Here is a 22120-nt window from a genome sequence, read left to right on the forward strand (position 1 = left end):
TCTCTCTCTCTCTCTCTCTCTCTCTCTCTCTCTGCCTCTCTCAAATAAATAAATTAATAGAAATTAAAGAGAAATTTTAAAGCTCAGAAGATGGCTCTGTGGTAAAGGCGCTTGTTTGCAAAGTCTGCTGGCCGGGATTCAATTCCTAAGCTGCCCACATAAGCCAGACACAAAAAAGTGGTACAAGAGTCTGGCACTCATTGATAGAGGCAAGAGGCCCTGGTGCACCCCACACATGCATACGTGCCTGTGTGCACCTGAATTATTTTTAAAGAAAATAATTGCATATGGCTTGTTCTGTATAATATAAAAATAGCCTACACAAAGCTTAAAGGCATGGGCCAGATAGAAGAAGACATGGGAAAGAGACAAATGTGAATATGCATGAAGTTTATGTTACGCTCCTTTAAAGAAAGAAAAAAAGTGGGCTGGAGGGATAGTTTAGCAGTTAAGGCACTTGCCTGCAAAGCCAAAGGACCCAGGTTTGATTCCCCAGGACCCACATTAGCCAGACGCACAAGGGCTGGAGTTTGTTTGCAGTGGCTGGAGGCCCTGGCGCGCCCTTTCTTTCTCTCTCTCCCTCTCCCTCTCCCAACCCTTCCCCCCCTCCCGCTTTTTCTATGTCAAATAAATAAAACTAAAATTTTTTTTTTAAAGAAATACTGGACAAGAAATACAAGTAGGTTAAAAATAAATAAATAAAGCCGGGCGTGGTGGCGCACGCCTTTAATCCCAGCACTCGGGAGGCAGAGGTAGGAGGATTGCCATGAGTTCAAGGCCACCCTGAGATGACAGAGTTAATTCCAGGTCAGCCTGGACCAGAGTGAGACCCTACCTCGAAAAACCAAAAAATAAATAAATAAATAAAATTCTAAGCCAGGTGTGGTAATGTACTCCTTTAATCCCAGCACTTGGGAAGCAGAGGTAGGAAGTTTGCCATAAGTTCAAGGCCACCTTGAGACTACCTAGTGAATTCCAGGTCAGCCTGGGCTAGAGTGAGAACCTACCTTGAAAAACCAAAAAATACAAAATAAAATTCTGTAAGTAAAAAGAAGTACAAGCAGGTGATACTCAGGAAAAAAAAAAAAGTGAAAATGTTCTCAGCGTGACTAATCAGAGAAATGCATACTGGAGGTAAGATTCCTTTGTCCATTATATTGCATGGCACTCTGGAGGGAGAGGTAGGAGAATCACTGAGTTCTAAGTCAACCCTGGGATTTTATCCCCAGCACAGGGTAAAAGACTACTGTTGGCTATGAGAAAGGAGATGTTGAGCGGTGGGTGTCACTTCTGACAAGCCAGGTTTGTTTTTGCATTTCTGAGGAGCGGCTTCCCCTGAAACTGCCCTAAGGCATGTTTGCTGTGTGGAGAAAGGCCGGGCAGAGGCCAGAGCGCAGGCGTTCCTACTGGGCTGGGAGAAGGCAGGAAAGCAAGTCGTCCAGTGTTCGGACCGCTCTGCCCTCTAGTGTTCGCAGGGAGGCACAGCACAGCCTCCAACCAGACAGGAGCTTTGAAGGCCTGGGCCTCCCTGGGGAAGCTCTGGACGGTGGTGCTCCTGGCAGTGTTGAAATGTTGTACATAGAGAAGGGACCCGTGCTTACTCAGAAGCCCATCTGTACCAAATCAGTCAGTCAAGGTTAAGGACTGGGCCCTGGAGAATCAGTAGAAACCCAGATCCAGATCCTGTGACTGGAAAGGCTGGATGGATGGCCAAGTGCTCTGCCATCGGAGCAGGAGGTGGCAAAGAAGGGCTTTGACGTTAAGTGCTCAGGACCTGGAACGAGGTAGGTACCAGGAGCTTGTGTCTAAGCAGCTGCTGCTTTCTACACCTCCAGGTGCTGCTGTTTAGACCTAGTGCCTAGCTCATGGAAGAGCTCGAGAGAGGATGACTTCAGCCTTCAGAGGAGGAGCAGGGAGAAATAGCTGGGCTGTGGCTCAGAGACAGAGCGCTTGGCCTAGCATGCACAAGGTTTTTGGGTTCAACCTCTAACACTGCCAAGAAAAGGGGAGAACACTGAGCATGATGGCTCACACCTGAATGACTAGCACTCAAGTTTGAGGCAGGAGGATTGCTACAAGTTTGAGGCCAGCCTGGGCTACAGAATGAGACCCTGACTCAAAACAGCAAAGGCTAGGCTAGGGCTGGAGAGATGGCTTAGCCGTTAAGGCAGTTGCCTGCAAAGCCTAAGGACCCAGGTTCAGTCTCTCTCCAGATATCACATAAGCCAGACACACAAAGGTGACACACGCGCAAGGCCACATATGTGCACTAGGTGGCGCACGCCTTTAATCTCATCACTCAGGAGGCAGAGGTAGGAGGATCACCATGAGTTCAAGGCCACCCTGAGACTCCATAGTGAATTCCAGGTCAGCCTGGGCTGGAGTGAGATCCTACCTTAAAGAAACAAAAACAAAAATATTGTAAGTCCTTTTTGGCTATATAGCATGTTTAAGGCCAGTGTGGAATACATGAGACCCTGCCTAAAAAAAAAAAAAAAAAAAAAAAAAGGTGGGGGAACTAGAGAAATTGCTCAATGGTTAAAGGCACTTGCTTGCAAAGTCTCACAGGCTGGGGTCAGTTCCCCAGTACCCACCTAAAACCAGATGACACATGTGTCTGAAGTGCATTTGCAGTGGCATTTAGCCCTGGTGTGCCCATTCTCTCCCCCACCCCATGCCCCTGCTTGAAAATAAGCAAAATTATTTTTAATTTTTTTTATTGTTATGAATTCCATTATTTATTACTATTGTTGAATTAGTGAATTCCAGGTCAACCTGGGCTAGAGTGAAACAAACAAACAAAAAAGAGTTAAAAATCCTTGGGCTGCAGAGATGGCCTAGCAATTAAGACACTTGCCTATGAAGCCTAAGGATCCAGGTTCGATTCTCCAGGTCCCCCGTAAGCCAGATGCACAAGGTGGCGGCATGCATCTGGAGTTGGTTTGCAGTGGCTAGAGGCCCTAGTGTGACCATTCTCTCTCTCTCTCTCCCTCTCTGTCTTTAATAAATAAATAAAATAAAAATAAATCTTATTTTTAAAAAAAAACCTTTTCCCTTCAGAGTAGCCATATGACCACCTAAAAGAAAACAGAGAGGGAGGGCTGAGAAAGGGAGTTTATTGATTTCCAGAGCTGCAGCAAAGGACAGATCTGTGACTAGAACCCAGCTCCGACCACCCTCGCAAATATCCATTCAACAAACAACTGTTGAGCACCACCATGTGTGGCATTACTGGCAGCGTTTCAGTGGGGAGTCTTCAACACGTTTGAAAATAAAGCCCATTGGGCTGGAGAGATGGCTTAGTGGTTAAGTGTTTTCCTGTGAAGCCTAAGGACCCTGGTTCAAGGCTCGATTCTCCAGGACCCACGTTAGCCAGATGCACAAGAGGGCGCACACATCTGGAGTTCATTTGCAGTGGCTGGAGGCCCTGGCGCGCCCATTCTCCCTCTCTGTCTGCCTCTTTTTCTCTATCTGTCTGTTTGCACTTGTGGACTCAGTTTACCCTCACAGTGGCCCAGAGTTGTGTACAGGGTCCCAGGTCCCAGGGTGTGGATGAGTCTGATACACAGAAACTTGCTAAGAGACAGGACCACAGGACACAAGTGTCCCTGTGACCAGAGAGACTGCATGGAATTTCCAGTGTCTATGTTTCTTGGGTGTTTCATAAAACTTCCTGAGGAAGGCAAAGGGACCTTGCAGTGGGCCTCACCCAGTGAGTGCTGCTCTCAGCTCTGGGTGTCAGTCCAGGTGGTCTCCTGAAAGGAGGTGGCTTGATGGGAGAGAAAGCAGTGACTCCTGGAGACCGGCTTTATCAGCCCCATGGGCATTCGCAGTCCTTGTGCATCTCCTGGGTGTGCTAAGGGCTTTCTATCCCCCACAACCCCTTGGCCTGACTTCCTGGAAAGAGAAATGCTAGTGGGACGTGGTTAAGCATGCCTGTAGCCTGAGCACTTGCAAGGCTGAGTGAGGCAAGAGGATAGAAAGTTCAGCCGGGCGTGGTGGCGCACACCTGGAATCCCAGCACTCAGGAGGCAGAGGTAGGAGGATCACCGTGAGCTCGAGGCCACCCTGAGACTACATAGTGAATTCCAGGTCAGCCTGGGCTAGAGCGAGGCCCTACCTCAAAAAAAAAAAAAAAAAAGAAAAGAAAAAGAAAAAGAAAGAAAGAAAGAGGGGCTGCAGAGATGTCTTAGCAATTAAGACATTTTCCTGCAAAGCCAAAGGACCTCGGTTCAGTTCCCCAGAACCCACGTAAGCCAGATGCACAAAGTGGCGCATGTGTCTGGAGTTTGCAGTGGCTGGAGGCCCTGGCATACCCATTCTCTCTCTTTCTGTCTCTCTTTCTCTCTTACTCTCTCAAATAAATAAATAAATAGATTAAATTGGAAAGAACGAGAGAAGGAAAGAAAGAAAAGAAAGATCAAAGCCAGCCTGGGGTATATGCTGAGACCCTAGTGGGAGTGAGTGGAGGTGGGACAAGAGAAAGGTGCTGCTTTTAGAGAGAGAGAAACTGTTTCATCAAACGATCGCATGAGGGGAGATGGCGACATGAAGTTGCTTTCTCCTCAAAGCTGTGACTTGCAGCCCTGGAGAGCTCAAGGCCCAGCCTGCTGCCCTGCCCAGGAGTCTCAGCGACAGAAGAACCCTCCCTCACTGGCTGGCCCTGGGAAAGCACACTGGCTCAAAGAAGCCAAGGGGCGCCTCTCCGGTCATCACTCCACTCTTCCTCCACCATTCCCACCTCCATCTCCTCTCCTGCCCTTTCCCTCCAGCCTCACCTCAGCCCTTCCTGTTTTATCTCCTGCATTGTCCAGGGAGCAGCCAGGTGTCTCCATTTGGGGCCACTCCTCTTGCTGCCGCCTCGCAGCCCAATAGCCTTGCAGATATGGGTGGCCTCCTGGGACCCGGAATATCAGCCGGAGGTCTCCCCAGCAGGTAAGTCCAGACATGGGGGGACTCACCCAAGAGCTGGATGCACTTTCTCAGCCCCATATTTCCTCCTGGCCAGATCACCACCTGTTTGCTTCCTGGCCTGGCCAACAAGAATGCCAAAGAGGGGGCTGGAGGGATGGCTTAGCAGTTAAGGTGTTTTCCTGCAAAGCCAAAGGACCCAGGTTCAATTCCCCAGGACCCATGTAAGCCAGCTGCACAAGGGGGCGCATGTGTCTGGAGTTCATTTGCAATGGCTGGAGGCCCTGGCGTACCCATTCTCTCTTTCTCTCTCTCTCTCTCTCTCTCTCTCTCTCTCTTCCTCCCTCTCTCTCTCTCTCTCTTTCTCTCAAATAAACAAAACTTTTTTAAAACTGCCAGAGGGGGTCGCTGGGCTGGCTCCTCCTTCAGGGTTCACGTCCCCACCTCTCTCCCCTGTACTGTAGCCTCTTCGGGATGGCCAGCCGGGTCCCCGCGTTCCAGTCAGCCGCGTCGGGTGGCAGTGGCAACGCGGGGCTCACTTACGGAGGTGAGTCCTGCCTGTGAAGGCTGGGGTGGAGTTTGGGGGAGCTGAGGGAGGTACCCAAAGATTAGAGGAACGCTCACAACATCTCTTTCTGCAACCTCTCCTTGGTCAGCTGTCACCAACCCTTTTGCCGCTCCTGCAGCCCACCCCCAGCTGCCCTCCACCAACCCGTTCCAGCCCAGTGGCCTGGCGCCAGGTAAGCTGCCAGGATCACCTCCTACCTTTCTAAAAATATATGTTATTGACAGCTTCCATAATCAGAGACCATAAACCATTATAATCTCCTCCTCCTCTCACTTTCCCCTTCACAACTCCACTCTCCATTATATCCCCTCCCTCTGCCAATCAGTCTCCCTTTTATTTTGATGTCGCCCTTACCCTTTTGAGGCTCCCCAAGTGCCAGGTCCCTGCAGCTTTCTCCCCTAGTCACCTCCTCTGCATCCTGGTCTCTTACTGCCCAAAGAGCAGCCAGCAGCCCACCACTGTCTGCCAGCCCAGGCCTGGCCCATCTTCAGACCAGGCCACCGAGTGGGCATGTCATATAAGTAGGGTTTTACAGGCAAGCCTCTTAACCATTGAGCCACCCCTCTAGCCCCACAACCAAGATTTTAGAGTCCATAACAAAAGCCCATGGGCCGGGTATGGTGGTGCACCCCAATAGAGAGGCTGAGAAAGAAGGATCATCACAAGTTCAGGGTCATCGTGGGCTGCAGAGTGAGACCCGATCTCAAGAGAAGGGCTGGCTCAGCGGTTGAGGCCTGTGGAGCCTGAGGACCCAGGTTTGATTCCCCAATGCTCACATAAAGCCAGATGCATGAGGTGGTACATGCTTCTGGAGTTCATTTGCAGTGGCTCAAGACCCTGGTGCACCCATTCTCTCTCTCTTGCTCTCTCTCTCTCTCTCTCTCTCTCTCTCAGTAAATAATTTTTCAAAAGAGTGGGGAAGGAAGGGAGGGAGAGAGAAGAGGAGGAGGAAAAGAGAGAATGGGACGTAAAAAGGTCAAAATTCACTCCTGGGGACTGGATAGCTAGCTTAGTGGTTAAGGCACTTGCCTAGAAAACCAAAGGACCCAGGTTCAATTTCTCAGGACCCACGTAAGCCAGATGCACAAGGGGGTGCATTCATCTGGAGTTCACTAGCAGCAGCTGAAGGCCCTGGCATGCCCATTCTTCCTTCCTCCCTCCCCCCACCTTTCTCTCTCTGCCTCTTTCGCTCTTTCAAATAAATAAAAATTTTAAAAAATTTACTCCTGTCTATGCAGTTTCATAGTTATGTCCATGTTTGTGAGAACCAGGCCCTCTGAGTGCAAAAATAAAGCTAAAGGGCTCTGTGGCTCTTTCAGGGTCTGTTCACCAGGGTGTCTTGTTATTCTCCCTCAGAAGGAATTTAGGGAAACAACATTTTCGGCCCATTTGCTAAAGGTTCACCTGAATGTCTTCTCTCATTTCACAGGGCCTGGCTTTGGGATGGGCAGCGCTGTGCCTGGCTTCCCCCAGCCAGTGCCAACGGGGGCTTTCGCCAGCACCTTCCCTACGCCACTGCTCCCACCACAGGCGTCACTGACTCCGCAGCAGAGTGGTAAGAGGCCGAGGGGTGCCTGCAGCTGACTCCCCACCCCGTGAACATAGCACTGTCACCGTCAGCATCCACACATGCCCTAGGATCCCCAAGGACACTGTCACAGTCAGCTTCACATTGCTGGGATTAACTTCCAGACCAGGCCCAGTGTTTGAGAGGAATGGCTTTTATTTGAAGCTTACAGATCCAGGTTAAATTCCATAATGATGGAAGAAGCTGGCCCCCTCCCACAGGCCCACGTAGACAGAGAAAAACCACCAGCAGCACCGCAAGCAAGCACACCCCGGGAACCCCAGGCAGGCAGGGCTCAAGCACTATGCATATTTCAGGCTGGCAATCAGATCCGCCCCCAGTAATACCTCCTCCAGCCAGGCAGCTGGAGAACTAAGTTACAATCTCAAATAAAACTCCTGATTAAAAAAAAAAAAAAAAAAACAACTCCTGATTATATCCAGGCATGGTGGCGCACGCCTTTAATCCCAGCACTTGGGAGGCAGAGGTAGGAGGGCTGCCATGAGTTTGAGGCCACCGTGGGGCTTCATAGCAAATTCTAGATCAGTCTGGGCTAGAGTGAGACTCTACCTCAAACAATAAAAAAAAAAAAAAAAAAATCCTGAATCTGAATCTATTGTGGGACATCCATTCAAACTACCACATTCCACCCCTGACCCCCAACAGATTTATAACTCACATTGTATATTGTATTGAGTCCAACTTAAAGGTCTCATAGTCTTTACAAACTTTAAGATTGTTCCAAAGTCCGAAGTCTCATCTAAGATTGAAGACCGTCTCTTAACTGTGTGTCCTGTAAAATCAAAACAAGTTACATATAATGGCACAGAGTAGACATTTCCATCTGCCATAAGGCATAGCAAAGAGAGTCTAGAACAATGCAAACTCAATAACCATTAGGCATCAATTCAATTCAAGTCTGATATCATAACCAGTGACTGACAGTCTCTGGAATTCCCAGTTCCACCCTTCCAGCTGGCTGAATAGCCAGGGAAAACTGTATCCCAAACCAACAGTGCTCCATGTTAGCCTTTGCACAGCTCTGGTATATTCAAAACATCTCTGGGTTTCCATACGCGCCACGTCAGTCTTCCAATGGCTCCATTGTTCTGTGTCTGTCATCACGCCCTGCCTCATGCTGCATCTGAGCAGTGGCTCCTGGAACCATGTGCACTTCATGACCCACTCCCCACTTTTCTCACGCTTCTGACACCAACACCAGGTGTTCCATGTTCTTAATTCAGGGACAAAGTAAATTGTGACCTTGAAAAGCAGGTTCCTTCCTTTCAGTCAACTTCTTTCAAAAGAGTTTGTATTTCTACCATTCAGTCTTTCCTCAGACATCCTTTCCATTGTTTTAGTGTAAGGCAGTTGGGCCATCCTTAATCCTGGTAAAAACTCCTTAACAATAGCTGCTTCAGCAACCAGTCTCAAAATGCTAGTAATTTTTAAACTTGCTTGAAATTTTCCAACTTTAAATCTTAAATTTCTTAGTTCTCTATCTTCAGCCAAGCACATCAGTCCATTACACGGTTAACCTTCCTGGCCATGGGTAGCAGAATGCAGCCAGCCCTTATACGAGTAGCCCAGTTCCAGCAAAATTTTCTGTTGTCATTCCTTCCCTTTAGAAAGTTCATAAGCAAAGCCTCCAAATATAATTCTGTCTGCACGTAGCATTTTCAGATTCTTACCAGAATAGTCCATAAAACTTTGCTTACTGCTCTGGAAGGCATCTTCAGTTGCAAGTACCATGTCCGTGCCCATTCCTCTAAACCAAAAGTTCCAAAAGACCAAAATCCACATGGTCAGATTCATCACACAGCAACAACCTATTCTCTGGTACCAAGTTTCTGTCATAGTCAGCTTCACATTGCTGAGATGAACTTTCGAACTAGGCACAGTTTATGGGAGGAACAGGATTTACTGAAGCTTACATATCCAGGGTAAGTTAAATGGTGGAAGACACTGGCCCCCTTTTCACAGGACTAAGCAGAAATACTGCCACCAGCTCCATGAGCAAGCACATTCCAGGAACCCCAGGCAGAGCTCAAGCACTGTGCACGCCTTATGCTGGAAATCAGATATGCCTCCAATGATACCTTCTCCAGACAGGAGGCTGGAGAACTAAGTTATGAGCTTGAATAATATTCCTGAATCTACTGGGGTACATCTATTCAAACTGCCACAGATACAAAACTGTACGTATGCTCAAACCCATTATATCAACAGCGGCATTTGCATAGAGCCTGTGCATGCAGCTGGGTGTGGCGGCACACGCCTTAAACCCCAGCACTCGAGAGGCAGAGGTAGGAGGGTAGCTGTGAGTTCAAGACCAGCCTGTGACTACAGAGTGAGTTCTAGGTCAGCCTGGGCTAGAGTGAGACCCTACCTCAAAAAAAAAGTTTTAAATAGAACCTGTACATGTCTGGTGAGCAGACCAGCCATTCCAACTTCTCAGTGGCTGTAGCAGCAGGACAGAAAGTTCAAGGCCAGCCTGGGAAAGGCAGTGAGACTGTCTCGCAAAGGACAAGAGGGAGGCTAGAGGGAGAGTGCCGTGGTGAGGAGTGGTTCCAACGCAAGCACGCGGGCTCGCGGTGCGCAGAGATGGCTCAGGTTCGATTCCTCAGCGCCTGTATGACGGCTGGGTGTGGCCATGCACGCCTGCCGCCCAGCCCTGTGCAGAATGGAGACTGGAGGATTGCTGGTGTTGGCAAAAACTGCAAACCCTGGAACCACCGAGATTCAAGGAAACATGCAGAGGAACAGAGGAAGGAGACACCATTCTCGTTAGGCCTCCGTGTGTGCACATGTGTCTGCACACGTACACACCCACCACACACACTATACACATACACACACACACACGTTAAAAAAGAAGTGAAAAAGCCAGGCGTGGTGGCGCACACCTTTAATCCCAGCACTCGGGAAGCAGAGGTAAGAGGATCGCCGTGAGTTTGAGGCCAGCCTGAGACTACATAGTGAATTCCAGGTCAGCCTGGGCTAAAGTGAGATGCTACCTCAAAACACAAAAACAAACAAGAAAAGTGAAGGGCTGGAGAGATGGCTTAGTGGTTAAGGTGCTTGCCTGCAAAGCCTAAGAACTCAGGTTTGACTCCCCAGAACCCACGTAAGCCAGATGCACAAGATGATGCATGTGGCGCACACGCACAAGGTGGCACAATGCATCTGGAGTTTGTTTGCAGTGGCTAAGGCATTGGTGTGCCAATTCTCTCTCACACACACTCACACACACACAAAAAAAGTAGAGGGCTGGAGGGATGGCTTAGCGGTTAAGGCATTTGCCTGCAAAGCCAAAGGACCAGGTTCAATTCTCCAGGACCCATGTTAGCCAGATGCACAAGGGGGCTACGCATCTGGAGTTCGTTTGCAATGGCTGGAAGCCCTGATGTGCCCATTCTCTCTCTCAAATAAGTAAGTAACAATTTAAATTTAAAAAAAAAAAACTGAAAAGCTGGAAAGCATGAACTCCATGGCACAGAGCTTACTCAGGCATGTGGAAAGCTCTGAATTCCATCCCCAATACCACAAAGGGAAAGAAGGAAAAGAAAGAAAAAGGAGGGAGCCTGGGAGGGGACGGGAAGGAAAAAAGAGGAAAAGAAAGGAAACAGAACCCCATTCGCATCTTTCTACGCACTTTATTTCACCTCTATGTTACTTACACCATTTTTGGATATTCTGGGACAGAACTCACTATGTAGCCCAGGCTGGCTTTGAATTCATGATCCTCCTGCCTCCATTTTCCAAGTACTGGGGTTACATTCATGTGCTTTTTGTTGTTGTTGTTATTTTTTGGTTTCTTGAGGTAGGGTCTCACTCTAGCCCAGGCTGACCTGGAATTCACTGTGTAATCTCAGGATGGTCTCAAACTCACGGCGATCCTCCTACCTCTGCCTCCCGAGTTCTGGGATTAAAGATGTGCACCACCACGCCCAGCCATGTACTTTTTATTATACTTAAGACAATAAACATGCTATGCAAACCAGTGTTATACTGCATTGTTGAGAGACTGGCAAGGAAAAATGTCCATACAAGTTCAATACAGGTATAACTAATTTTTAATGTTTTCAGTCTACAGTTGATTGAACGTGAGGATGGCAAACTCACAGCTAGGACTGGCTAGCAGCCAGCATTGTACCGGCGCACAGACCTGAGCCAGTTCCCTCCATGACCAGTAGAGGGACCTAGAGAGCAGCAGACCTGACTATGTCCCCTGACAGCTCTTCAACCTTTTTTTCCCTAAATTCTGGGGTTCTGGAAGGGTCCCTCTTGTTTTTGCATGGGCTGTAGCAAGTGCCTGTCCTCTAGAAAGGTGGCCCTGAGTCATCTGGTGACAGAAGGAGGGACAGTCAGCCGAGTTTTCCCTCTTGCCTCCCAGGCTCTTCCTTCACGGACTTAGGATCTTCCAAACTGGGCCAGAGGCCACTGAGCCAGCCAGCTGGAATCTCCACCAACCCCTTCATGGTGAGTACCCTAGTGTGACATCGGGGTGGAGCTCAGGTCATTTGTTTATTTGTTTGCTTGTTTTGTTTTTGAGAATGGGTCCTATTATATAGTCAGTGCTGCCCTGAACTCACAGTCTTCCTCCTGCCTCAGCCTCCTGAGTGCTGGGATTTCAGCCTTGCACCTCCACACCTGGCTGTCAGCTCCCTCTCCCGTGGAGTTGTGTCCACTTAGCTAGCAAGGCTGAGAGAATCAGTTACGGGGCTTTAGTTCTGGGCCCAGACACACCTTCATCACCTCAGCCCCTTTGTGTAACTCTTCTCCAACCTGCTCTCTTGTTCAGAAGTTTTTTAATTTAATTTTTATTTATTTGTTTTTGGTTCTTCAAGGTGGGGGTCTTGCTCTAGTCCAGGCTGACCTGGAATTCACTCTGTAGTCTCAGGCTGACCTCGAACTCACAGCCAGCCTCCTACCTCTCTGCCTCCCGAGTGCTGGGATTAAAAGGCGTGCACCACCACGCCCAGTTTGGCGCACACCTTTAATCCCAGCACTCGGGAGGCAGTGGTAGGAGGATCGAGGCCACGCTGAGATTACATAGTGAATTCCAGGTCAGCCTGAGCTAGAGTGAGACCCTACCTCGGGTAAAAATATTATTTATTTATTTATTAGCAAGCAGAGAGAGGAGAATGTGTACACCAGGGCCTCCAGCCACTGTACATGAACTCCAGACACAGGCACCACTTTGTGCATCTGGCTTTACGTGGGTCCTGGGGAATTGAACTCAGGTCATTAGGCATTGCAGGCAAGTTCTTTAACCGAGGAACCATCTGTCCAACCTAGTACTTTTGTTTTTTTAAATTATTTATTTACTTATTTGCACATGTTAGGGGGTGTACTAAAGTTCTCTTGCCCCTGTAAACAAATGCCTATATGGCTTTATGTGGGTGCTGGGGACTGAACCCCAGGCTGGCAGGTTTTGCAAGAAAGTGCTTTTCACTGCTAAGCCATTTTAACCATAATCACTCCTCTTGGCTTCTCTTTTCCTTAGTACAGTAGTTTTTCTTGTTGTTTGCGAGGTAGGGTCTCACTCTAGTCCCAGCTGACCTGGAATTTACGCTGTAGTCCCAGGCTGGGCTTGAACTCACAACAATCCTCCTACCCCTGCCTTTTGTATGCTGGGATTAAAGGTGTGCGGTAGTTTTGAGGGAAGTGTTTGGGTGTTTTCTCTGTAGCCTCTAGCCAATTCTCACCTAATCTATTAACTTTTTGTTATTTCTCTCCAGACTGGACCCTCACCGTTTGCCTCCAAACCTCCAACCACCAATCCATTCTTGTAGCACTGTGTCCTGGGGTACCTCTTCTCTACTCTCTGGGGCTCCTCTGTGCCTAGAGCTCCGGTGACCATTAGCCTGTGGGCATCTCTGTGGGTCTAATGCCAGAATGGGCCTGGAGACAGTGGAGGTGCTAATGCCTTGCTCGGGGCTTCCAGATGTGTCAGATGGGGCCTCCTGGTCAGCCAGCCAGGGGCTTCCTTCCTTCTCAGCTGGCCTCTAACCAGGAGGCAGGCGGCACGGGAATGCAGGCGCCCTGGCCTGGAGGAGCCACAGTAGTGATTTTTTTTTTTTTTTTTTTTTGTCAAATTAAGTACGACCAACCCTTTCCTCTCTCCTGCTCTTGACATACACATACATGGCGCTCCGTCCCTCTCATCCTGTGGCCTTGGCCTGAGCGGTGCTCCCTTGGGAGCAAGTCTTCTGCCATGCCCAGCTTCCCAAGGCTGTGCTCCTCCCTGACAGAAGTGCAGTGGGAAAAGTAGGGTAAAGACGAGCCTTGGTGTTGACAGTGGACAGACAGCCCAGGGCTGAGAAGGCCCTGTGTCCAGCACCTTTGTTGTCCTGGCTTGGCCGCACCTACTTTTCTCTGCCTCGGTTGTTTTGTTTCCCTACTGCCCCCATCCGGGTAGTTGGAACGCTTAGTCTTACTCACAGAACTGCACATGCCCGACTCCTGTCAAGCACTTTAGCCGTTGGTGTCGTGTTTGGATACCAGTGTTTTATATTTATACATAGTTTTCTAATATAGCCTATTATATATATATATATATGTATACATATATACATAAATATGTATACAGATACCTCCCTCAGCCATCCTCCCAGACACCCCTGCAACATAGGGAATGGAGCTAGGCCTGGTGGCACAGGGCATGTCACCCCATCACTTGGGAGGCTGAGATAAGAGGATCAAAAATTCAAGGCCCAGCCAGACATGGTGGCACACGCCTTTAATCCCAGTACTCGGGAGGCAGAGGTAGGAGGATCGCCATGAGTTCAAGGCCACCCTGAGACTACATAGCGAATTCCAGGTCAGACTGGACTAGAGTGAGATCCTACCTTTAAAAAAAAAAAAAAAAAATCAAGGCCTGCCTGGGCTACAGAGTGATTTCGAGGCTGCCTGGGACCCTTAGGAAGACCTGGTTCTACACACAAGTGCAGAGCGCTGCACAGGTAGCTCGGTGCAGTAGAGGGCGTGCCCAGCATGCAGAAGGCCATGGCTTTAATTTCCCAGTAACACATACACATAACACAAAAACCTCTCTCTGCCTAAATGGAGGCTGGACCCCCTCCCCAGAGTTGGGGGGAGAACAACCTCATGTTCTGCTCACCCCCACAAACACATACACACCAGAGCCGTGGCATGACCTCTCAACGCCTAGATGGAGGCCAGAGCCCCAGAGGTAGGGGGAGGGCAACTTTGTGTTCTGCTCCCCCCCCCCCATCCCAGAGCCTCAGCTTTTCCACCCATCAAAAGGTCTGCAATTGATTGGGATTTTTGTTTTGTTTTGTTTTTCTTTTCTCCACCATCTGGCCCCGGTCCCCAAATATCTGCACCAAAGCTTGTTGCCCACAGTGTTGGGAAAGAACTGCATTTGAAAGAAAAAGGAAATGGCTCTTGAGGTTTTTGCTCTGGGCCACCTCAAGTGGCCTGCAGGTCAGTCAACGTGACTAATGACTTGGCTTTTCTGGACTGAAACGCCGGAGCTGATAAGCGTGCGATCTTACTCAAGGACTCGACCCACATCCCCTGTTAGCAATGGGAGGACATGGGGGTGCAGAGGGCTTCTGCTGGGGCCACAGCCCAGACGTTTCTTTGATTTACAGAATTTTCTTGAAAGATTTCTAGTTCCTGCTATTTGCTTAGCCAGGCTTGGTCTACCGCTGTTTTCAACAGCCCCTACCCCGTACCACGCTCCTGCTGGCCGAAGCCTCGCCCCTCCTTCCCTTGCCTGAGGAAGAGGGGCACTCAGGTGGCACCAAGCCTCTGAGAGCGTTTTCCATATTCTCTGTTTCCCTTCTCTTGGTTTCTCTGCCACCCTTTTTACCAGTCTTGTCTTTCTTTCAGACTAGGTCTCCCTGTGTAGGGCGAGCTGGCCTCTCAGTCTTGGTTCTCTTACTTTTGCTTTCCTTGTGCTGGGCTTACAGGCGTGTCACCATGACCCACCCTCCCTGTTTCTTTATTTTATTTTATTTATTTTTTTTTTATTTGAAAGCAACAGACACAGAGAGAAAGACAGATAGAGGGAGAGAGAGAGAATGGGCGCGCCAAGGCTTCCAGCCTCTGCAAACGAACTCCAGACGCGTGCGCCCCCTTGTGCATCTGGCTAACGTGGGACCTGGGGAACCGAGCCTTGAACCGGGGCCCTTAGGCTTCACAGGCAAGTGCTTAACCGCTAAGCCGTCTCTCCAGCCCACCTCCCTGTTTCTTTTCCCACTCCTGCTCAGAGCCAGGAGTGAGGGAAGCTGAACTCTGGAGTCTCTTTCCCTCCTCCCCCACGCCCCCCCTCACCCTTTCTAACTCCAGATTGCTGAGACTTAAAGGACCCCAGGCTGAGGTGCCTTTGGTTCTGTGTGTCAGCCACACCACTGCCTTTCAAGGACTCCCTCACCACCTGACTGTTGCCTAGGACCAAGACCTCCCAGCAGCCCTCAATCCCCTCCCGTCTATCCCTCTGTCCAACATGGACTCTGTCCAGGGCCAAGATGACCGGCCGAGAATCTGCTCTGGGTCAGCCTCACAGCCCAGGGCAAAAATGTCAGAAGTTTCCTGGGGGCTGCAGAGATAGCTTAACAGTTAAGTCACTTGCCTGTGAAACCTAAGGACCCAAGTTCAATTCCTCAGGACCCACATAAGCCAGATGCATAAGGTGGCACATTGCATCTGGAATTTGTCTGCAATGGCTAGAGGCCCTGGTGTGCCCATTCTCTCTCCCTCTCTCTCTGCCTCTTTCAAATAAAATATTTTTTTTTCCAAAAAGGGCTGGAGGGATGGCTTAGCAGTTAAGGCACTTGCCTGTGAAGCCCAAGAACTTGTGTTCGAATCTCCAGGTCCCATGTAACCAGATGCACAGTGATGCAAGTGTGCAATGTTGCACATGCACACAAGGGGGGTGCATGTATCTGGAGTTCATTTGCAGTGGCTGAAAGTTCGGGCATGCCCATTCTTCTCCCTCTTTGCCTCTTTTTCTCTCTCTCTCAAAATAAAAGTTCCCTGGACGCTGCCAGCCTTGGCAAAGGCTGCCTCAGCTGCCTCTATCTGGACCATGGTAAAGCATGGAAAATTAAGCTATGCATGGTGGTGCACACCTTTAATCCCAGCACTTGGGAGGTAGGAGGATCCCTGTAAATTTGAGGCCAGCTTGAGACTACATAGTGAATTCCAGGTCTGCCTGGGCTAAAGTGAAACCTTAAAAACCAAAAAAAAAAAAAGGTAAACACCCCGGCCTTGGCCTTCTAGAAAAAAGTCTAAATGTCTGGGCTGTTTTCCTCCCTGCACAGCCTTGCCTAACAGCGTGTGCATGTACCCGCACCACAAGGCAGGAGTGCTGCACCCAGCTCACGTCAGCCCGATCTTCCCTTCAACACATGGCCCTGGCCAGTTCTGTGGCCATATTCTGCAGATAACTGCCCTCTAGCTCGGATCTAGCATTCAGCCAATCACCTGTGGATGGCTGGGGTGTGAAAAAGCAGGAGCCCAGTTCCCCAGGATTCTCTCCTCTTGAGAGCCTTGGGTAGGAAGATGGGCTCTGCGGTTCTATCTCCACATCCCCTCCACACAGGACTAAGCTGTCACACAATGTCACAGGTGTCACCTGGGGGTTCCTACCTTGGCAAGATCCTACACCTGGCACAGCCAAAGGTGGCGAGAGGGCACTCCTAGCAGAGCTTGTGTTTACCACTTACTGTCCTGGGGTTGCAGGCTACGATAAATCTTGTTTAGGTAGGACCAGGCTTTTCCTGGTACCTAACAGGCCAGGTTATGGGGTACCGGTTAGCACCCGGCAGCGTAGCTAGTGCACCCCTGAGCTGCTGCTGCTGCTTGTATCCTTCACCCAGCACTCCAGGGCTCAGTGACAAAGTGGTTTGGAGCTGTCTCTGACAGCAGCTATGATTTCACAAGGACAGATGTTGCAATTTGTCCATGTGGAGGGAGGGAGGGAAGGAGGGGGAGAGGGAGGGAGAGAGGGAGAAGATCCAAAGAGACCCTGGAATAGCTGCAGATCAATCCTGGGAGAGTGAAGCTTCTAGGCCAGGGGCAACAAGACTGGGAAGTGGGGGGGGGGGTGCAGACATCTGTGACCCCTACTCATACAAAGCCCCTTGGGCACATGGGTCTAAGGCCTTCAATGGGGTTCTGTCTGGACCACCTGGCCCATCATCCACCTCTCCCACCCCTGGGTGGGGGTCCTTGGCAGAGTGGGACTGACTTGGGGCACATCACTAGTACCCATCTTGGTAATGGGTGGCTGGGTCTGGGTGTGTGTTCAGCATGGTTTTGAAAAGGTGTTCAAGGATCACAGCTTTATGTCCACAAATGGCCTCCTGTATTCCAGCTCATAAGCCACAGGCCCTTGCTTAGAATGCCCTTGAACTAGCCAGAAAACAAACCAGGTTCCCTTGATTCTGTTCCCTTATTACATGAGTCCTACCCCGTGAGCCCCTCACTAAAATTTTCTTACTTTTATTTTCATCCTTGCATGTGAATAATGGGCATGCGTGTGTATCTGTATATGCAGGGGAGGGGGCAGGTACCCATCACTCTTGTTTCAGAGGTCATAGATTTGGCTGGTCTAGCTATGGGAATCCCCTTTTTCTGTATCCTGAGGGCTGTCACACCTGCTCAGCATTTTTGTGTGTGCTGGCATTCCAAACTCAGATCTTCATATCTGCAGAGCAGGTATGTTTGATCCACTCAGCCATCTTTCCAGCTCAACGAGACCTTCTCCCCCTCCCCCTTTGGTTTCTCAAGGTCATGTCTCTAGCCCAGGCTGACCTGGTATTCACTATGGAGTCTCAGGGTGGCCTCGAACTCATGGTGAGCCTCCTACTTATGCATCCTGAGTGCTGCGATTAAAGGCGTGCACCACCATGTCAAGCTTAAGACCCTCTTTTTTTTTTTATTGACAACTCCTATAATTACAGACAATAAACCATGGTAATTCCCTCCCTGCCCCTCACTTTCCATCATATTTCCTCCCTGTCTTAGTGTCTCTTTTATTTTTGTTGTAACCATCTTTTCCTCCTATTTATGATGGTTCAAGACCCTCTCTTTTTTTATTTTTTGTTTTTTCAAAGTAAGGTTTCACTCTAGTCCAGGCTGACTGGAGTTCACTATGTAGTCTCAAGGTGGCCTCCAATTCTCAGAGATCCTCCTACTTCTGCCTCGAGTGCTGAGATTAAAAGCATACGCCACCACACTAGACTCTGAAGACCCTCTCTTAACCAGCCACAGCTTGGCCTCCGCCCTGGCAGAACCTCAGCTCCCCGCCTACACTAAGGCCTCATTGCAGGGGTGACTGAATGTGCGGTGCTGCTGGGATCACAACTGATAGGCAACAACAGAAACAAGCAAACCTCTAGGGAGGCAAGGGGCAGATGAGACCTCTGGATAGGGAATCCATATTTCTGTGAGGAACCTCTCCTCAGGGGAATCCACGCTTCTGTGACCAGAGCCATCACAGCAGGGTCAGGGTGGCACTTTGGGACAGTATTGATGGGGAACAAGTTCCTGCAGGAATTCCTGAGAAACGGCCTCTTCCTTCACAAGTCCTTTTTGGTGGATATGGTTCACCACCAGGGACGGGCATCTGGAAGTCTGCCTGTCTTGGGACACCACCTGTCACCCCTAAACACACGGAGAAACTGCAGCTCACACTTAAGAGCCATTGCCCAGCAGACAAAGCTCCGGGATTTGCAAGCAAGGACACAAAACCATCCCTGAGTGGAGGAGGCAGGCGGGGGTAGGGGGGAGGAGGGATTGGACACCGAGGACTAGAGGCCCAGTGGGGGTGGCCCGAACCCAAGCAGCTGCTCCATCTGGATGGCCCGCTTGGCCGCCCTTCAGATGGCCATTGCCATCACTGGATTCCCATCACAGCCCCTTCACCCGGACACTTTGCGCACTGCCCCAGGCTGCCCCTGGCGCGGTCCTCCCCGCCCCCACAGCCGGTCAGCTGATTGGTGGACACGTCCGTCCACCCGCCCGCCCCTGGCAAGGCCCGCGTCCCAGAGGCCAGAGGTGCCGAACGCTTAACCACAACGCTCCAAGTGGAACTCGGGCTCCCAGGGGGGCGACAGCTTAGGCCTCTCGGAGGGGGTGGGGATTCCGACGGGAGGCCCTCCCCGCTGGGTCTGACCTCCGGAAAACCTAGCGGCCCCGGTGCCACAGGCCACGGGGGCCACCACCGGGAACACAACCACGCTGTGCACTTCCAAGTCAGGAGAAAGGGGGCGGCCGGGGTGGTGGGGGGGAGAGAGAGAAAGAGATGCTGGGCAGCTCCCCGGCCCGGCCCGGCCCATCGTCTCTGCTGGTTTCTTCCCCCACGACTGTGAGAAGCAGACCTAACCAGATCAGTCCGTCTTCGGGGATCGAACCAGCGGCCGACGACCTCATGGCCACCCCGGAGTCCGAATCCTCCAAGGTGGTGGAACCCCTCGGCCCTCCCGTGCCCTGGCCCTGCCCGCCCGACGTGCGGCTCTGCGGGCACCTGAGGAAGCAGAAGTCGCAGCGCCGCCGCTTCTTCGTGCTGCGCGCAGACCCGCCGCGCCTGGACTGCTACGAGAGCGAGAAGAAGTTCCGCGCCGGCGGCTGCCGCCCGGCCCGACCCCGGCGCAGCGTGAGCCTGGAGGGCGCGTGCACCATCAGCAAGCGCTCCGACGCCCGCCAGCGGCACCTCATCGTCCTCTACACCCCCGACAGCAGCCTGGGCGTGGCGGCGGCCGACGAGCTGGAGCAGCAGCTTTGGTACAGCGCCTTGCTCGAGGTGCGCGCCGCCGCCGCCGCCGCCACCGGTGAGGCCCTAGGGTGGGGCGTGGTGGTGGTCAGGAGGGAGGGGGTAAGCGGAGAGGAGAGGACAGATCACCAACTTGGGTTCATTTTTCCAGAACCTGAATCCCCGCGGTCACCAAAAATGCAAACGTGGTGACGCACGCCTTTAATCCCAGTACTCTGGGAGGTAGGGGTAGGAGGATTGGGGGAGGGGGGTTCGAGACCAACCTGAGACGACATAGTGAATTCCAGGTCGGCCAGTACTAGACGAGACTCTACCTCGAAACAACAACAAAAAAGTGCTGGAGAGATGGCTTAGCGGTGAAGGCACTTGCCTGCAAAGCCAAAGGACCCAGGTTCGATTTCCCCAGGACCCACTTAAGCCAGATGCACAAGGTGGCCTATGCATCTGGAGTTCATTTGCAGTGGCTGGAGGCCCTGGCACGAGCATTCTCTCACTTTCTCTCTACCTGCCGCCCCCACTCCCTTAAACAAAAATAAAATACTGAAAAAGTTGTCTTCAGACGTCTTGGTTCTTAGGACGCACGGTGACTCTGACCCTCTTGTCTCTCCAGGTCCAAGCTCCCAGGAGGACCCTGACTCTTGTATTCTCACCCCGTTCCAGGACGTCTGGCCTGTGACACTGCGACCCAAGGGGTTGGGGCGAGCACGAGGCCTGGGCAGCGGTGGCTACCGCCTGTGTCTGGGGTCTGGAGCCCTGAGCCTGCTGCGAAAACCCGGGAGCAGAGGCTCCCGGGAAAGCCAGGCATTGCCGCTGCCCGTCCTGCGCCTGTCCCTGCTCAGCGTGCGCCGGTGTGGACACGCAGATTCTTTCTTCTTCCTAGAGCTCGGTCGCTCGGCACCTACAGGGCCGGGGGAGCTGTGGCTGCAGGCACCGGATGCCGTGGTGGCTCAAAGTATCCATGAGACCGTCCTCGCTGCCATGAAGAGACTGGGGCGCATTGCATCCGGTTGTAAGGTTGAGCCGCCACTCAGAGAGTCCCTGAAGATTTCTTCCTCAATCCCGAACCTCACAGTTTATGACACTCCTACCTTGGCAGCCCAACCAAAAAGCCCAGATGAGAGACAGGAGCAAGAGCTCCTCAAGACCTTGGAAAGTCTGAGGGCAGCAGCCTCCTACCCTCAGGAGTTGGATCAGGGGGAGAGCTACATCACTATGAGAGCGCGGGGTGACTATATGCACATGGGAGGCAGCGCAGTGGATGGCTACATGTGGATGGCGCCTCCGGGCCCGACTTCCACTCCAGATCGCCACCAGCTATCCCAAGATTACCAGGACATAGAGTATATGCCCATGAACAACTTTTCATCAGAGCCCTCTTCCTACAAGTCGGAGCCTGGGTTCCAAGCTGCCACTCGAGGCGTGGGGGGCAGCTCGCAGCAGCTGGCAGACCTAGCTGGGGATTATGTGTATCTCCAGCCTGGGGACTCAGACTGTGTAGGAATGGGCACTGCCAGAAGGGAACCCCCTGACAACTGCCTCAACTATGTCGACTTGGACCTAGTCCCTCCTCTAGAGGTGCGCACCAGTGCCCTCAAGGCGGGCCCGCATAGCTATGCCAGCATCAAATTCTAGAATCTTCTGGATGCTGCCAGGTGAGGGGACCTCAGGGCAGCTTAAGTTTGCAAAGCTTGCTAGCCCAGATTTGACTCCCCAGTACTCACAGAAAAACAGAAGCACAAAGTGGGGCATGTGTTTGGAATTCGTTTGCAGTGACATACTCTCATTCTCTGTCTTGCAAACAAATAAAAATACCTTTTAAAAAAGTGGGCTGTAGAGATGGCTTAGCGGTTAGGGTGTTTGTGAAGCCAAAGGACCTAGGCTCGATTCTCCAAGACCCATATAAGCCAGATGCACAAAGGGCACATGCATCTGGAGTTCGTTTGCAGTGGCTAGAAGCCCTGGCACACCCATTCTCTGTCTCTCTTCTATCTCTCTCCCTGCTTGCAAATAAATAAATAACATTTATTTTTTTAAAAAGTTACTAGGGAGCTGAGACTACATAGTGAATTCCAGGTCAGCCTGGGTTAGAGTGAGGCTCTCCCTTGGGAGAAAAGAAAAAAAAAACAGCAAAAGTAAGTTACTAGGAGGCTGGAGAGATGGCTCAGTGGTTAAGGCACTAGCTTGCAAAGCCCTAGAGCCTGGTTTGATTCCGCAGTACCTATGTAAAGCCAAATGCACAAGGTGGCACATGTGTCTGGAATTTGTTTGCAGTGGCTAGAGGCTCTGGTGTGCCCATTCTTGCTCTCAAATGATTAAATATTTT

General features: G+C 51.0%; 2 protein-coding genes across 4 annotated transcripts in view; both read left to right on the forward strand.

Moving 5' to 3' along the window:
• Positions 1–13812, forward strand: part of Agfg2 (ArfGAP with FG repeats 2) — a 45211-nt gene extending 31399 nt beyond the window's left edge. For all 3 annotated transcript variants that reach the window (XM_012950626.2, XM_004666312.2, XM_045144446.1), the window contains 6 exons: positions 4815–4935; positions 5376–5458; positions 5568–5651; positions 6909–7034; positions 11443–11528; positions 12791–13812. In XM_012950626.2, the coding sequence (XP_012806080.1) occupies positions 4815–4935; positions 5376–5458; positions 5568–5651; positions 6909–7034; positions 11443–11528; positions 12791–12844 (554 nt within the window). In that variant the 3' untranslated portion in view covers positions 12845–13812. The remainder of the gene's footprint in view (positions 1–4814; positions 4936–5375; positions 5459–5567; positions 5652–6908; positions 7035–11442; positions 11529–12790) is intronic.
• Positions 13813–19117: 5305 nt separating this feature from the next.
• On the forward strand, positions 19118–21536 carry LOC101610073 (insulin receptor substrate 2-A-like). The gene is made up of 2 exons (XM_004666212.2): positions 19118–19881; positions 20422–21536. Exons 1-2 carry the CDS (start codon positions 19330–19332, stop codon positions 21427–21429), a joined length of 1560 nt encoding a protein of 519 aa, XP_004666269.2. The 5' UTR covers positions 19118–19329; the 3' UTR covers positions 21430–21536.
• The last annotated feature ends 584 nt before the right edge of the window (positions 21537–22120 follow it).

The sequence above is a fragment of the Jaculus jaculus genome, chromosome 2 (assembly GCF_020740685.1).
Source record: "Jaculus jaculus isolate mJacJac1 chromosome 2, mJacJac1.mat.Y.cur, whole genome shotgun sequence".
Lineage (NCBI taxonomy): Eukaryota > Metazoa > Chordata > Mammalia > Rodentia > Dipodidae > Jaculus > Jaculus jaculus.

Bases quoted from the DNA above. Each gene is read 5' to 3' on its own strand.
- LOC101610073 (XM_004666212.2), top strand. From the start codon at position 19,330: ATGCTGGGCAGCTCCCCGGCCCGGCCCGGCCCATCGTCTCTGCTGGTT. The intron at 19,882-20,421 runs GTGGTCAGGAGG...CCAAGCTCCCAG, and splicing joins CCCTAGGGTGGGGCGTGGTG to GAGGACCCTGACTCTTGTAT.